We start from the raw sequence: 16,134 nt of genomic DNA, 5'->3' as shown, positions 1-16,134 counted from the left end.
ACCAGGAAGGCCTAATTACCTTTTTTTTGCCTCCAAAATCCTTTTGTAGAAAGACTTTTGTGCTGCTTTCTCCCTATTTCCAAAGCAAATTCTTTGGGCAGGCCCCCATGTGACTCCTCCAAAGTTTATTTGGCCACAGCAGAAGCTGTGTTCCTTGTTAAAGGAAATAAATTTCTTGCAGATTTCTCTATCCAGGGAAATTAAGCAAATTCCTTAGCAAATGTAATGGTCAAACATGCAAACCTGTCATACCTAGTGCAACCAGCTCTACCTAATGAAGCATTTTTTCCTGTGTTTGGTTGCCTTAATTAAATGGTCTGAAGTGCTTCCGATGGGATTACTCCTGGAAATCAGGCTGCTTGTTTAGGTAACTAGATGGAAATTCTGTGGCCTCACTTTCAGTGTTCTGAAATATTACCAGCTATTTTTGGATGTGGGAATCCCTGTGGGTGCTGCTGGAGGCACATGTTCAGCACCCCACGAAGGTCTGAATGATTTATCCGGCTGTTGGAGCGCTCACAGTGTGTTACTGATGTCAGGGTGGAGGGCTGATGATTTATTGCCTCTCTGCATGCTCTGAGTACGGCTGTGCAGGGAACTGGGAATGTTTAACCTGTAAACACGCTGCCCCAGGCTCACTTGCAGCGCTGTGTTGATCCCCAAACAGCGTAACAAAACCATCTGGGGGTTTAAAACCCAGGTCTTGGTCAGGATCCAGCCACCTGCCTGATGCTGTTGGGTGAAAAATGTGGCTGCAGCAGTGAGTTTTGGGGATTCCTGTTGGTGTTAAGTACTTGTGGTCCTGACTCTGTGATGTTGTTTCAGGGAGCAGAGAGTCACCGGAGTCATTGTCTTCATCCTGACCGGGGTGTCTGTCTTCATGGCTCCCATCCTGAAGGTAAGGACTGTTTACAGTGCTTTTGAAAGCTTAAATCCAGACCTTCTGGAAGGAAACACCAGCATGGCTGTAGTGTGCTGGAATAGTGACCAAGTTCAGGGCTGGGGATCTTGGGCACCGTGGCCTTGTTCATTTTAAGGTTATCTCTCCATGTTTGCCTAAGGTTAAGTTCCGTTTTCTTTTATGATTGCTTTTATGATTTCTTTTATACCTCCACTGGGCCTCTGTTTTATGGAAAACATATTCTGGATAAAGCTCAGAGCATGGAAGACATGTTTCTGGAGGAAGCAGTGCAATTAAATGGCATTTCTTCATCTCCTGAACGTTTTTTTGCCCTGTGAGTTTATCAAAGGCTCTGGGCAGATACGCTACTGATGGACCATTGGATCTATAGGTAGGTCGCTGTTTTCCAAGACCAGAAATTCAGTGGCATGTAGCCACGGAGAAAGGCATCCTTAGGGGATCACCAGATGGTAGAAGGAAACTGGAAAACCTGCTTATGCCTGTCTTGTGGAGGATGCTGCCTTCTCTGGGGACAGCGATGGAAGTGGTGCCAAGCAGGGACATGCTGCCCAACGGGAGATGGCAGCTGCAGGAGCCCTTATCCATGGATCCCTAGGCCGGTGGCACGAGCAGGGGGCGTCAGACCAGCGGCACCGTGCCTCATAACTGTGGGACTGAGCAGATGAGTGTCTGCAGGAGCGTTTTGGAGGCTGCAGATGAGTTTTTGGAAACCACAGGGCTGTGAGGCACAGTGCAGTATGAGTCTGAGATGGGAGGCAGGCAGGGAGCAGTGACGCTGCCCGTGCAGGGAGTGGAGACAGTGGCTTTCCAAGCCAGTGTGTTCCTGTTGTTTGTTTCTAAGGCTGTTTGCACAGCTCGAGTTTTGGTGTCTTGGGTCGCAGTTTCCACCTCTGCACAAACAGGCATTTCTGTGCCTTTAATGCCCGATTGTGATAATCCTGTTTTTTAGTTTATGTGACCTTTCCCTGCAAGATCTCTCTTCCTCTAATCCACAGGGGTCTGTTACTTCCCTTGTTCTTGCTTCAGCCATTAATTATTTGTCTGTTCTTCCCCTAAGACAATGTGTGGGGAAGATCCTCGCTGGAGGACGCCTGAGGATAAGTCAGCATGCTGCTGGTCCACGTGCCAGCGGGAAGGACCTGGCAGGATTTCAGGACCTTTAGCAAATTCCAGTGGCAGGGTCCTGCTGGAGAGAGCTGTGCTGCTAAACGCATTGCAGAACATTTCAGTCTTCTCCTGCCAGCGGCAAATTGAACGCTGACAATCCCAAATTTAATAAACCAGGCAATCCACGGAATAATCCCAGCTTTGTTTTCTGAGGGCTTTGCGGTGGTTATGCTGCTTTTGGATAGCCGTGGTGTTTCTGCTCAGCCAAAGCAGATCTCCACGGAAACATCCTTGGATCTGCCAGGAGGGGGACAGACACTTTCCTATGAATCCAGTTGGAGTCCTGTTGGCCCACAGCAGCTTTGCTTGGAGCGCCCAAGCCAGCACCCCCATCGGTAGGGAATACTTGGCCAAGAGAAAGGCTTCCAAAGTGACAGCACAGCTTGCTGCTCTGCAGGCTAAGGCACTGAGGCTTCACCTCATTTGGGAAAGATCTCCAGGATTAATCATCGTGGAATGGTGAAATAATATTCAGACGTTTTTCTTACTGTTAAAAAACCCCATGGAAATAGATGGAAGCGGGGGAGAAGAGAGCAGTGAAAATGAGCTATAAAGCTCAGTTCTTGCTCACAGCAGCTACTGTTGTGTCGTGTCTCAGCCCTCAGATCCCGTGAGGGCTTTGAATCCTGTGGTCACCCACAGCTTTGGGAACCATCCACCAGGTCCCCGTCCCTCTCACATCGGTGTTGGCAGACCCCACACTGCAGAAAAAGCATTTACCTTCAAATGGGAAATAGCAGTGCAGCTCACTCCAAGGAGAAAATAAATCCAAGAGAAGGATGAGTTAGCGGTGAAAAAACTGGTGGGAGGTGATGGGCAGTGGGACTCAGGAAGGAAGGAAAAATTCAGGCTTTCAGGTGGTGCTGGCTGGGTGACTCTGGTGCTCACGTGCCCCCAGGGAAATGCCTGCTGGAGACTATGAACAAGGATGGGGAATATGCTAAAACACTGGATAGCTGCAGCATTATTTGCCTCTTCAGTGAGCTCAGGGCAGAGGTTGGGAGGGGAGGGTTCCCAGCAGGAGTGCCGGGAGCAGCGGGCGCCGTGACCTGGCCGCGGCTGCCATTCAGTGGCAGCCCCCTGGCACTGCAGGAGGGACGATCCTTTGGAGCTCATTCCATCCTCCCTGGGTGCCAGGAAATCCCACAAAGGCCATTATTCAGCTCCTGCCTATGGTTTGTTCCTGTCGTGCCAGGCTGGCTGCCCAGTTCTGCGGTGAGGGACAGCAGAGACTCATTCCAGGGAGCCTGTCTGGTGCTGCCCTGCACCTTCCTCACTCCCAAAGGGAGATGTGCCTGACGTGGAGGAGTAGACAGCACTTAGCACTTGGAGGGAGCAGGAAGTGATGTTTGAAAGGGCACATCCTAGCAACGAAGAAGGGAAATCATAGTCCTGTATTTGGGAGTAGTTCTGGATTAATGTGTGCCAGAGACAGAGCAGGCAGAGATTGGGTTGCCATGACTGTTGTTGCTGAGGTGAGGCTCCAAAGGAACAGCCTTTCTGCATGGATTTGTGTGGCTTACTGAGCTGGGCTGGATATGGCATCACAGGATTGTTTCAAATGGAAAAGCTCTCCAAGATCACCCAGTCCCACCAGCACTGCCAAAGTCACCACTAAACAATGTCCCCAAGTGCTGCTTTTAAATTCCTCCAGAGATGGTGGCTCTAGCACTGCCCTGGAAGGCCTGTGCCAGGGCTTGACAACCTTTTGTATGATTGTGTTTCCCTAATGTCCCACCTAAACCTCCCCTGGCACAGCCTGAGTCCGTTTACTCTTGTTCTGTCACCCGTTATCTGGGAAAACAGGGTATGCCACAAACTACAGGATCATGCTGCCTTTCCTTCTTCTCTGCCTTCTGCTTCCAGTCACACCACAAATCAGAGGTGCAAGGCAGTTTGAAGCTCACTGGAACACGTTTGCCCACCTGTTCCTTAACTTGCTGAGTGACTGGCAAGTCACCCAGTCTTGGTTCACTGGTTCTTGACAAGATGTGTCCAAGTCCTGGTGAAGTGAGAAAGTGTGATGGCACAAAACGTCCTTGCGTCTCTCGAAACACAGCAGAAGGATTTACTGTTTATTCAGCTTTATTTTGTTTTATTATTTCTGTGGCTTCATTCCTCTGTGTCACCCACTGATGGGTGCAGTTTGAATTGCTGGCTGGCTGGGAGGGTTGTTAACATTGTTCACCTGGGCTCTCCTGCTCTTGTCCCGCAGTTCATTCCCATGCCCGTGCTCTACGGCGTCTTCCTCTACATGGGAGTTGCGTCCCTCAACGGCGTGCAGGTGAGTCTTCAGCCAGCACAGGGCTTCTTCCACAGCCCTGCAGCTGTACCCTTCTCCTTCACTGCCTCTTCTTCCTTCCCAAGAAACCCAGGAAGGGTGGCAGCTGTTGGAAAATTTGCCACAAGCCTGGGTGTCCTGAGATGGGGGTCCAAGGGAGTGTGGCCAGGTGGGCACAGTCAGTGCCAGGGGGTGCTTTGTGATGACCTGGGTGCATCTTTGGCAACTGGGATGGGGTCTGGAGCAGCCTGGTCTAGTGGAGGGTGTCCTTGTCCCCATGGCAGGGGAGTGGAACATGAGGATCCATTTAGGATCCCCTCCATCCCAAACCATTCCAGGATTCTACAGGCTTCTGCCCCAGCTTGGGCTCACTCCCAGGGTAGTTTGGGTCCTCTGCCACAGACTGAAGGCAAACAAGGAGGATGATTTATGGCAGCGGGGTTACTCCTCAGTGCTAACGAGCAGGGACATTGTTCTCCAGGGAGGGGAAGCCAAGCCCCTCTCTTTGTCGTTGAGGAAATCTTACGTAAGGAGCCATTCTCATGCCCAGCGCCTGTAGCTGGCCCAAGGAGGCTGGAAGTGGTTTTGTTGCTTTCTGGCACCCTGTTAATTGTGGCCTTTCTTTTTCCTTCTGGGTCGTGCCCTAAGGGGAAGGGACTGTCAGTTCTGTGAGCCCCAGAATTCCCTCAGGCGTTGTGTAAAACAGCTCCAGCTTCCATTCACTGTGTGGGTTCCATCTGGTCCCAGCAGTGGGCAGTGAGCCCACGCTCTGGCGGGGGACAACGAGGGGATTGTCCTGCTGGCCCTGGGGCCAGCTCTCCTGTGGGGCATTTCCCCTGCTCCCAACCCAGGTGGTGGGGGGAATCAAGAGAGTTTGTTACTTGATGAGAAATGCCCATTTTGGTTTAAGTCCCAAGTGCATCCGGTCCAGCACGGGGCAAAGGGGCACTGCTGGGAAAGCTGCCCGTCTTCCTTGCTCTTTGGTGAGGTGCTGTTCTGGTTTTTGGCAGTGCAATATGTCTGTTGACCTCTGCTCCTGATTTATTTGGGGAAAACAAAAGCATTGTTCCTAAAGGCTGAATGTCTTTCCTTGGCAGGAGCAGGGAAGGGGAGGACAGCAAAAATGCCCCAGAATGTGATGCTGACCCTGGTTTGGGCATTCATCTTGTTTTTTCTCCTTTCTGTGCATCCTGGGTTTCATTGCAACTGCTCTTCATTTTCTGTTCCAGTTCATGGATCGTCTGAAGCTGCTCTTGATGCCTCTAAAACACCAGCCTGACTTTATCTACCTGCGCCACGTCCCTCTGCGCAGGGTCCACCTCTTCACCTTCCTGCAGGTGGTGTGCCTGGCCCTCCTCTGGATCCTCAAATCCACCGTGGCTGCTATCATATTCCCTGTCATGGTAGGTGATGCTCTCCTTCACATCCCTCACTTTGACCACAGCCTGCTCCTTCCCAGCTTGTACACTCCTGTAAATGTGTAAATCCAGCCCCTCCCTGTCTGAGTCTCTGGCTCAGGTTCTGCCCATGGCACTCACGTAGGAGTGCACAGGATCACTGTGGCCGTGGCTGCTTTTACATAAATCCTCTGGAGAAACACGAGGTTCAGAGTTAATTTTTTCCCCAGGAAGGTGTAGTTAGTGTTGAGCATTCCTGACTGCCAAGGTTAGATTTGCTGTGGGTTCTCCTTGAGCTGTGTGAACCAAGGAGAGTGGCATAGTTTTTCTGTTTAGTCCACTCTATCTACCAGATAGAAAATGTCTCCCTGGCCTTTAAACAGCACAAATTGACCAAGCCAAGAAGGAGGCTGAGTGCTGAGAGGGGTGCCAAAGGGAGGGAATGTCTCTTTTCCTTGAATACAAGTAAGAAGACACTGATGTTGTTTACCATCAATGGGTGATTATTCATATTATTGCTGGAGCTATAGGCACAGTTAGGCACTCTGACTTGGAGATGGGTCAGACTTCTGCAGAGGCAAAGCTTTATGAAACTCCTGATTAAATCTTGGCCCCAGGTCACCTAATTTCAGGTTTAGGGACAAGTAAAATCTCAGCTGTGTGGGCAGGTAGGAGCTGCAGTGCTTATTTGAGGGAGAGGAAGGAGAGCAGAGCACAGGTAAAGAACAAGATGGTGAAATGAGAAAAGATGGTGCAAGTAAAAAAGCCCTCCAAATGTTCCTGCTGAGACACATGCTCCTGTAAAAGATGTTAAAAATCAGTACTTCCCACTGGCATTCCATCGCAATTCCACTGCCTGTTGCACTTATGTTGGAAGCTGAATCTAAAATTGCTTTTCCCAGTTTGGAATCTGAGTGAAACCCAAGGCAGATTCAGGGAAGGCACAGCCACAGCTTGATGGAGCTGGATATGATGGCAAAAGCTCAATTTTCTGCACTCAGGAGCAAAAAGCTGCGAACTTGCAGTTTGTGAGAGTTCAGCCAATATCCAGCTCCCTGTTTATTTGGAGGAAAGGCATTTTCAACACAGTAATTCATAGTGGGATGATCACTGGTGTCTGTGTGGCATCTTTCCACCCCTGAGTAATTCCTCACGTCTGTAGTCGCGTCCCAAGTTACGCAAGTCAAAGCTTGAGATCTTTTCCTGGGAATTGTTTGTGCTGTGGATCATGATTGCCTGGGACAAAGCTGTCCTTAAAGGCAGCCTGTTGGGAATAAGTTACAGCATTGGCAAAGCCTGTGTGGGGTCTGAGTGGCCTCTGCTGGGGGTGTCAGACACAGTGTCCATGTAAGCACCCCTTTCAGACACATCCCTTCCTTTTTTTCCCAGTGCTTTCATCACAGTCTTGCACAGAACAGGCTTTTACTCCAGTTTCCTGCTGCCACAATCCCAGTCAACTTTATTCTGCAAACTCTGGGAGCATGGATTGGCACTTGTCTGGTTTCTTAAGAGCTCAGCTGGGCAAGTGGTGAGAAATAAGTCAAGGTTTTATTACTCAGGCTGTCCCCTGACCCTGCCTCCAAAAGTAAATGAAAGCACTCATTTCTTCTCTATTTATTTAGTGGTACAGGAGTACTGGGTGATTCTGATGCTGTTTTGTGCACACTGCTTCTGCATTTTTCTGACATGAGGCAGTGGCAGCACAACCTCTCAAGCTGACGGAGACGTCCCAGGTGTTCACCAGCTTCTTTGTGTGTTCATTTACAGCCAGAATTCAAGAGTGTGGGCTTAGAAGCAGAACTGAGAGGAGTGCAGTGTTCCAAATGAAAGGTAAAATGTGACTGGGAATCCCTCTCTGCCTTTGCAGATCTTGGCCCTGGTGGCAGTCAGAAAAGCCATGGACTACCTCTTTTCCCAGCATGACTTAAGCTTTCTTGACGACGTCATTCCAGAAAAGGACAAGAAGAAGAAAGAGGATGAGAAGAAGAAGAAGAAAAAGAAGGGCAGTATGGACAGTGACAATGATGATGTAAGGAGCTTCCTGCTCTTGTCACATTCCTTGCTAGGTAGCTGACCCCTGGCACATCCCGTGCCCTGCCCAGTGCTGAGGCTGGACGTTTTCCAGCCACTTGTGGAGCTGACAGCTCTGTCTTTTGCTGCTGCAGCAAATGGGTCCCAGAGGAAAACTAATGCCTACACTGCCTTCCCTTTTCCAGCCTGTGGTGGGTGGTTTGTGCATTGCTAGGAATGAAATCACACTTTGCAAGAGCACCAGGTACCTGCTGAGATGTCATGCCCCTTGCTAGATTGCCTCTCATCACCCCTCCTCCTCCAGCTTCCCTCCTACACCTTTCTCCCCTTCGTTGTCTCTTACATTTTAGGAGGAGAATGCTTTTCACCAGCAGCCCTGGTCCTACTGGGTTTCTTTTTTTAAAGATATTTTTGTAATGGCTCTTTAGGAAAGCACAAAATAGATGTGATTTGTCATATTGCAGGAAAAGCTGCTTTGTGTTGGTAAAACTCATCACCTAAGGTTTCCTGAGCAGCCGTGCCCTCTGCAGTACATTCTGGTCCTACCTCAGGTGGCAGCATGCCCTAAGTAGTGAAAAGTGACCCAGCTGGACCAGACCCATGTGCCTTTGACTGTTCTCTTTCTTCCTGTATACATATATATGTAAGAAGAAGAAATGTAGTTTTGGTGCCTTTAAATGTTCTCCTGCTCGGGTCTAACACAAATCCTTGGAATTTATATTGAAGTGCTAAACACACTCTGTGGTGTAGGGAGAGGTAAGGTCACCTGAAGCTGGAAAAGAATCCCATTTTAGCACAGCAGGGAAAACAGCTGGGAGGATTGGCTTTTAGCTCAGACAGCGAGCTGCCTGTCCTGTCATTCCTCCAGTTCCCAGGGTGGTGAGGGTTTTCTCTAGCACCTTTGAGCAAACCAAAATGAGATTGAAAGAGGCCCTACTGAGAAATCCCCTCCTCCTGACTGCTGTGAATCCAGCAGCATTGTATCCCGAGCCGTGGCTTCCCTCTCTCCAGTATGTTTTAAGGTATTTCCTCTCTCCCCAGGCTTTTCCTGAATTCCAGGTACAGTAATTAATCTAATGGGTAAGACATTTTATGCAAAATATTGGTTCTTAACTCTTGCTGGTTTTTTTCAGCACTTGCTTTTACCAGCTTCCTGAACACTGGGCATTACTGGTTGGATTATTTTCACTTTCCCTTCCAGAAATATCCACCCCCAGAATTAATCCTGTGGGATCTGGGGGGCAATAGATGGATCCGAGTGCAGCCAAGGGAACTGCTGGCTGTTGCTTGTGCTTTATTTGAGTTATGCTTTTCCCTCAGCCTCATAAAAGTAGTCCCAAGGAAACATCTTGCTGTTGGAGTATGAAATAAGGCACTGGATATTAGTTATGTTAAAAAATAAATTAAAAATAAGAATAATAATCCAGGGAGAGCCATTCTCTGGCCCTCCTTAGTGTTTGCCTGCCCTGACTGGAAGGTCTCCTCCCTCCACCCCGGTGTTGTGGGTCTGGTTCTCTTCAGGAACCAAGATGTCCCAACATTTCTGGCAAATCCCACCTTCCTGCCTTTGCCAAGTTAGGCAGTATCAGCCTTTCCTTGGCTTTGAGGAGTTCCCTGTATTTTTTTAAAAAGCAAACCAATTCCAAGCACCTCCTGTGAAGCAGAAGCAGTGGGTGATGGAAGGCAGCAGGGTGCAAAGTCCTGCTGGTGACCCCAGCTTTTCCCTGTGCCTTGTCCTGACCTGGCTGCTGTTTCTCAGGCTGGGCCAGGGTTACAGAATTCTTCCAGGGGCTCTGGAAGTGAGGAACCAGAGGTGTCACTGAGACCGGGTTTGACTCCACTTGCATTAAAGAGGGAGCTGAGCCAGTCTGATGTAAAGAACCTCTGCCACGTCATATCTGGGCCCTGTAGAGCAATTGGGAACAACCAAGGGCTTTTACAAAAATCCCAGCAGGACAAAGGGCTTGGATGAGCTTTTCCAGCAGCCAGTGCCCTGCTGTGTCTGCTCACAAATGCATTTTCCATCTCTGTGTCCTGCAGCCGACTCCAGGCACAATGGGATGCTGCCTTTGGAGGCGATGGGGTGGGAAAGGAGGAGATTTATTACAATTTACAATTCCACAAGGTGATTATCTCAGTCTCTTTTATTTTTGGAGTATGAGGGTATGAAGGGAAGTGGGGTGCAGTGGGGAACCAGTGGAATCCATCAGGCAGCTAAACTGGAGGATGCTTTTCTCTTTTTCCTTCTTTTCTTTTACCCGTTCCTACAGAACTAAGTGAAGGATAATTTTAATGTGTGGGAGACGATAAGAAGAGGGAGCAATGGGATTATTCTAAGACCTTTTACACGTTTCTTTCACAGTCTGACTGCCCCTACTCAGAAAAAGTCCCAAGTATTAAAATACCAATGGACATCATGGAGCAGGAACCTTTCCTAAGTGATAGCAAACCTGCCGACAGTGAGTAGAACTAAGCTCTTGCATGCCTGCTTGACTGACTTGCACTACAAAAATATATCTGTGTCTATTTAGAGTGATTTCTTAAAGTTCTTTTTAATCTTTCCTTTTACTTCAGAAGTATTCTCTTGTTATTTTTTTTCCCTCTCCTTTTAATTTCCAGGCCCCTGCTTTATGACAGATTTTGCTTTTGTGAGCTTTTTTTTTTTTAATCTTTGCTGGTTACAAAATCAGTGTTGTTCCTTCTGGTGCCTCCAGTTTAAGTGCTTCTCTCCAGCTCCTGACAGGTCTCCTGGCCACCCACTCTCTCTTCCTCTCCTCTCCCTCTCCCCCTTGGTGTTAACCTGCTGATGGTGGGATTTATTTTCTTTTCCACTGAGCCTGGTGTTCTGGATTTGCAGCGCTGTCCTGTCACTGTTTGTTCCTTTAGGTGCCAAGCAGTTGCACAAATCAGCATTTAACAGAGCAATTAATTATTTGTGTCATTAAAGCTGCACAGGCAAAGATCAGTTGGCCATTAACATATTTCCCTTCTTAGGTGGTTTGTGCTCTTCTTTTTGGTTTTAATTTCTCATGTTAATAGCTGTAATTGATGAATTTAATCTTTATTTTCAGTCATTCCCACTTGACATTTTCCTCTTTTAAGTGAGGAATCACAGCTGACCTTGGTGTTTTTGCCTCTGGGATGACTTTTTAACATACTAAGGGTGTCAGTGCCCTTTTCTTCTGAGGTGGGAAGGGAGAAATATAAACTGAAGTAACAAATTAGTGCTACTGCCAGGCCAGTGCTTCCTAGGAACAGGACCTAAACCCCAGATCTTGAGATCCTTTTATTATCCATAGGGCTTAAGAGCTGGGAGATGTTTTTGTGTGAGTCTCTTTCCTTTTGGTAGCATACACAGGCCTCAGGGAGTGCCAAGCATTACCCTGTGGCTTTTAGCTGCAGAAACCCTTAGAGATGGGGTTTATAAAACAAAACCATTTTCTTGGCTATTTGGATATCCTCGATGTTTTGCTGATGTCAGTGTGTCATCCAAAATCAGCCACAGGCAGCTACATATCCTCCTCATTCCATGTTTTTAGTACATTCCTGATGGACTAAAAACAAATTGCATCCTAAATATTGTTACTTAGGATTTGAGGATCAGATGCCTTTATTCCAATATCTTAAGGGCTAAAATAGTTAAGGAAAAGGTAGTTCTGTCATCAGCCTGCTTCCTGGGATGCCCTTGGAGATGGAACAGAGTAAATCAGCCATGGGCTGAGCTGTAGTTGGTTTGTGTATTTATACATTTTTATAATCCAGTATTTTATTTGCTGGTTTTTAATTATAAACAATGCAAAATAAAAATCAAAACTTATCAGGCTGCTGGAATAACAAAAATAAAAATGGGATGCAGCACCACTCTGGGATTGTTCTGGGATGTAACTGGGATCCAGAGTACATTCCTGACAGTACCACTCAGAGCAGCTTTCCTGCAGCAAGAGCAGGAGCAGGACTGTCATTCCCAGAGAACGTGGCTCCCCTAGGGTGAGCAGGGAGAAGCCAGCCTATTTCTCCCGGAGCCAGGGGTGCAGCAGTGGGAGCTCAGGGTGATGGAGGGGAGTAGGTGTGAGGTAAGTGCCAGTCCCCAAAGAGGGAGCTCTGGGGAACGGGGTCTGTTGGCACCCCGAGGGGTTTTGGAGGGGAGGTGGGAATGGGGGTTCCTCAACACGCTGTAAATGCATCTGGCAGCTAACAGGACACAAGCCTGGCCCAGAGGTGTGGGTTGGAGGAGCTGAGGCAGGGCTTGGGGTGCAGTGACACCGAGGCTTTCTTCCCCCAGGAGAAAAATCACCAACATTCCTTGAACGCCACACATCGTGCTGATACAATTCCCTTCCTTCAATCACACGCCATGCCAAGGTAAGCACCCAGAACACAGCAAGTTTCCTACAGGGAATTCTTAAAAAACACTTGGAGAACATTTCCCTACACGGGGTTGCTGCTTCCCAAGGTGATGATGAACAAGTTGCTTCCATAGTTGTTCCAGCCCCTGGCAGGGTTTGGGATGGGGAGTGGAGAACCTGTCAAGGCTCCACTGACATCCTGGCTGCAGCTCTGAGGACTGGTTTGGGATTCAGACCAGGAAAAAGATGTGGAGCTACTGGGAGGAGCCCAGAGGGTTGTTGCCAAGGGGAATAATCAATTTTTCCATATCTGTGGTGGAAAATAGAGTAAACAAACTGCAGCAAGTAATAATTGCTCTGAGTCCAGTCCCTTGGGGCCAGCTTGAGCCTCCCAGCACCATCAGTGGGATGTGGACCAAGGCAAGTTTATTCCTCTGAAACATCAAAGATGAGTCTGTGCTTACAGGTGTTAGACAGGCACTGAAATTCATCCCAGTGGCGATGCCCCAATTATTTCAGCGGCAGTTGAGGGGCACTGTCACAGCCTGGGGTGAAACACCAGGATGCTCCATCCCTGGAAGTGTTCCAGGCCGGGTTGGATGGGTCTTGGAGCAGCCTGGTCCAGTGGAAGGTGTCCTGCCCATGGCAGGGCATGGAACTGCATGAGCTTTTAAGGCTCCTTCCACCAGGTCCCTTCCAACCCAAACATTTTGGGATTCCGTGAGGCACAAGTCCTGGACGCTGGGAGCTCCTCGGGCAGTGAGCTGGGTGGTTTTGCCTGCTGCTGTGAGCTGTGTGTGGGCCTTTCCTTAAATCCAGCCGTGTCATTCCCAAAGCCCGGCGCTCGCGCTGCACTGACCTCGTCTGTCTTCTTCTCCGCAGCCCTCCACGAACTCCAGTAAAAGTTGTGCCTCAAATTAGAATAGACCTTGAGCCTGAAGACAATGGTTATTTCTGGAGGAGCAAGGGAACAGAAACTACTTTGTAATCCGTCTGTCTGTCCAACCTTTTACAAATTCGTTTTGTCACTAGCCAAATGTTCAGAAGCTCCCTGCTCCCGCCGGCGAAGGTAATGGAGCCCAGGACTCGCATTGCCTCGGCTCCGACGCGCCGCGAGGCCGCGACCGGTACGGATGGCGCGTCAGAGCTCTGTCGGTCTGGCAGAACAGAGCTGACCCCCAGGCTCATTCCATGTCTGCTCCCACTGCTCGGAGACGCTGGAACGTGCTGCTAACCCTCACGTGCTCTCCCCTGTAGATAAAAGAGAAGGTACTTCACTCCCAGCGCAGACAGACCGTTGCCATCGCTGTAGCATGTTTGGAAACGTCCCTTTCCTATGCAATTTTTTTTTAAAGAAACACTTTAATGGACTTAATCCATCAGGTACATGGAAGAGTGTTATTTTCCTAGATTATTTTGTTTAAATTATGGGGGCCTAACCTACGACTTCTTTTTTTTTTTTTTTTTTTTTTTTGACAATTTTTTTAACCTTTTTTTAATTACTGTAAAGAAAAATGAATTTTTTTCCTGCAGCAGGAAACATATAGTTATGAGTAGTTCTACCTCTTATTTCTAGATGCCAGGCTTTCTGTAAAAAATGTATTGTACCATATATAATGTGATTTTTACACAAAACAGACCCACAACATCACACCACAATCTCCAGGACGTGGCTTAGGGCTGGATCAGTTCAATTAACACCACCTGCTCTGAAGCATCTGTTTTTCTTAGGGTTATGTTGGGTTTTGGAGTCTTTTTAATGAGCAGTCCCTGCTGTGAAGGAGAATGAAATCTCTTGTGATCTTAGAAGAGTCTTAAACAGGTTGTTGATCCAACGCTGCAGGCAGATGCTGGTTGTATCCCTGTTGTTGATTTCTGACTTGGGATCGCTCCGTGATTTTCTCGGAACACCGGTGTGCGTGTGTGCAGTGAGAACACCCAAGGTGTGCCTCAGGCACAGTGGATGGGGAGGAAGATGAAGGTGGCCTGCTGGGATGTTCATCCCTACGCTCAGATTTGCAAACATCCGCATCCTCCTGCATCCCACCCCTGTCTCCCATCACCTACAGGATTTACCCTAAACCTTGGCTACTCAGCCCCAGACCTGGCAGTGCAGCAAGACTAAGCAAGTCAGGCATGGGCATCCCAGGATTTTGGGGTGGAACCAAGCGAGTGAACATCACATCAGGAGAGGTTTTGTCTCTCTGTTGCATGTTTTTCCTGGTACGTGCATCTAAACACGCATTTGGGAAACTGAGCTTCACTGGGACGTGGGGGAGCACACTAAAAGGCTTCATCCAAAAACGAAAAACGAAAGAAGAAAAGCCCCAGCTGTCAAGACACCCCATTCCCTGATGGAGACAGTCCCATCACAGAGGATGGGCACATGCTGCCACTTGGTCCTTGCAAAACCAAAGTCTGGGTTGGTGAAGTCAAGAGGATTTTCTGATGGTGCTGAGACCTTAAATGCCAAATTTTAGCATCTGCTCCTACCTAGGAGCCACCACCACCACCTCCATACAGCTCCTGCTCGCTCTCAGGGGGTCTCCCCTTCAGTTTCCATGAAATCTGTGTTGGCTGTCCCAGGAACCCGGCTGAAACCTGCTGTCATAGTGCTGGGGAGACTTGGGGAAGGCCTGAAGAGGAGCAGCTCCGGGATCCCTTCTGCTGCTGGAGGACAGGTAACTTGGCAAGTGTGATGCCAGCTTTAGGCAATGCTCTCCATCCCTTGGTGAGCACCAGTCCTGGCTCCCAGTGGGGACACAGGCTCGAGCCTGTGGAGTCCACAGGAGCCTCTTGTGAGATTGCTGCACGTCCTGCCCGGACCGTGGATGTGTAGCAATCCCAGAGGAAATCCCAGAGGATCTCAGGGGGATCCCAGGGGCTGTCCCGCTCCGTTCCACGGGCACAGCTGCCATCTGCTGGCCTGGCCTGGCCACCTGTCTCCCGTAAAAATGAGGTTTTCACTTCCGAACCGCGTTAAATACACTTGAAGTGTCCTGACTGTTGTTCTGGATCTTTCTCTCTCTTTGTGTTGTGGTTTTTGTGTTGTGCCGAGGGCAGCGCTGCTGACGGGACAAAGGTTTCTGCAGCTTTCCGTGAGAAACAGCCCCCTCGGGCGGCAGGGAAGAGCCTGCAGCACGGCAGGGAAAGGTTCTCTGCACGCCGTATGCCTTGGAAAATAACTAAAACGTCCTTTCAATCCAAATTAGGTATTTTGTCGGAAAAGCCTGGGTGGGCGCTTCAGGGAATAGGTGTGGAGACTGACCCAAAGCCCTCCAGGATCAGAGGTGCAGCCATCAAAAATTACCTGTCCCCAGCAAATGCAAAGTCCCAGCTGACGGTGGGACGTGCGATGGCCACCGGGCTGACAGACCTTTGTATCTGGCTCTGAATCAAATCGCACTTTCAGATACTTTTATTATTGTTTTTAACTCTCCTAAGTCCGTGTTTGCTTTGGAGGAGAGAAGGAGGACTTAGGATGAAATGAAGTGGATTGGATGGTGGAGCTAAAAGGAAAAAAAAAGCAGAAAACATTTCAAACATATTAAAGTGATTTTTTTTTTTTCCAGTAATATAAAACATGAAATTCCTTATAACATTATAGTATTTTACAGTTTTATGAAGCTTTCTATTGTGACTTTTATGGAATCAAAAGATGAAGATGATGAGATATTTTAGCATTTATATTTTTCAAAATTAAATAAATGTATACTGAAAATAAAGTAACTTTATGCATTTATGGGAGAGTTCGTGTCTGTTTTCCCTCCTTATGTGCCAAGTCTTGTCTGACAGAATCAAGATCCCAGAATCAGTGTGGTGACACAGGGGAGCTCCCCAGCGCCCTGATGCTGGACCCACTGAAGCGTATTTTGGGATAGCAGGGGGAGCTGTTGCTGGGCTGTGGGCTGCTTTTGGCAGCTTTGTGCAGCCCCCTGGGATTGGTGCCCCTGTGAGGGAAGTAAAGATCATCTCCTCAATCACCAAACC

At 48.6% G+C, this 16,134-nt stretch overlaps 1 protein-coding gene across 13 annotated transcripts in view; it reads left to right on the top strand.

Moving 5' to 3' along the window:
- The window catches only part of SLC4A4 (solute carrier family 4 member 4), a 143,891-nt gene extending 127,992 nt beyond the window's left edge, over positions 1-15,899 (top strand). For 10 of the 13 annotated variants that reach the window (XM_058839097.1, XM_058839099.1, XM_058839096.1 and 7 more), the window contains 7 exons: positions 826-898; positions 4,305-4,373; positions 5,600-5,773; positions 7,635-7,796; positions 10,161-10,257; positions 12,081-12,160; positions 13,027-15,899. In XM_058839097.1, coding sequence (XP_058695080.1) covers positions 826-898; positions 4,305-4,373; positions 5,600-5,773; positions 7,635-7,796; positions 10,161-10,257; positions 12,081-12,124 — 619 coding nt within the window. In that variant the 3' untranslated portion in view covers positions 12,125-12,160; positions 13,027-15,899. Of the gene's footprint in view, positions 1-825; positions 899-4,304; positions 4,374-5,599; positions 5,774-7,534; positions 7,797-10,160; positions 10,258-12,080; positions 12,161-13,026 lie in introns of those variants that run through there. The other 3 variants (XM_058839104.1, XM_058839103.1, XM_058839102.1) reach the window with 2 other exon arrangements.
- The last annotated feature ends 235 nt before the right edge of the window (positions 15,900-16,134 follow it).

The sequence above is a fragment of the Poecile atricapillus genome, chromosome 4 (genome assembly GCF_030490865.1).
Source record: "Poecile atricapillus isolate bPoeAtr1 chromosome 4, bPoeAtr1.hap1, whole genome shotgun sequence".
NCBI lineage: Eukaryota > Metazoa > Chordata > Aves > Passeriformes > Paridae > Poecile > Poecile atricapillus.
Note: the sequence above shows the minus strand (reverse complement) of the source record. Positions and strands in the feature narration are given on the sequence as shown.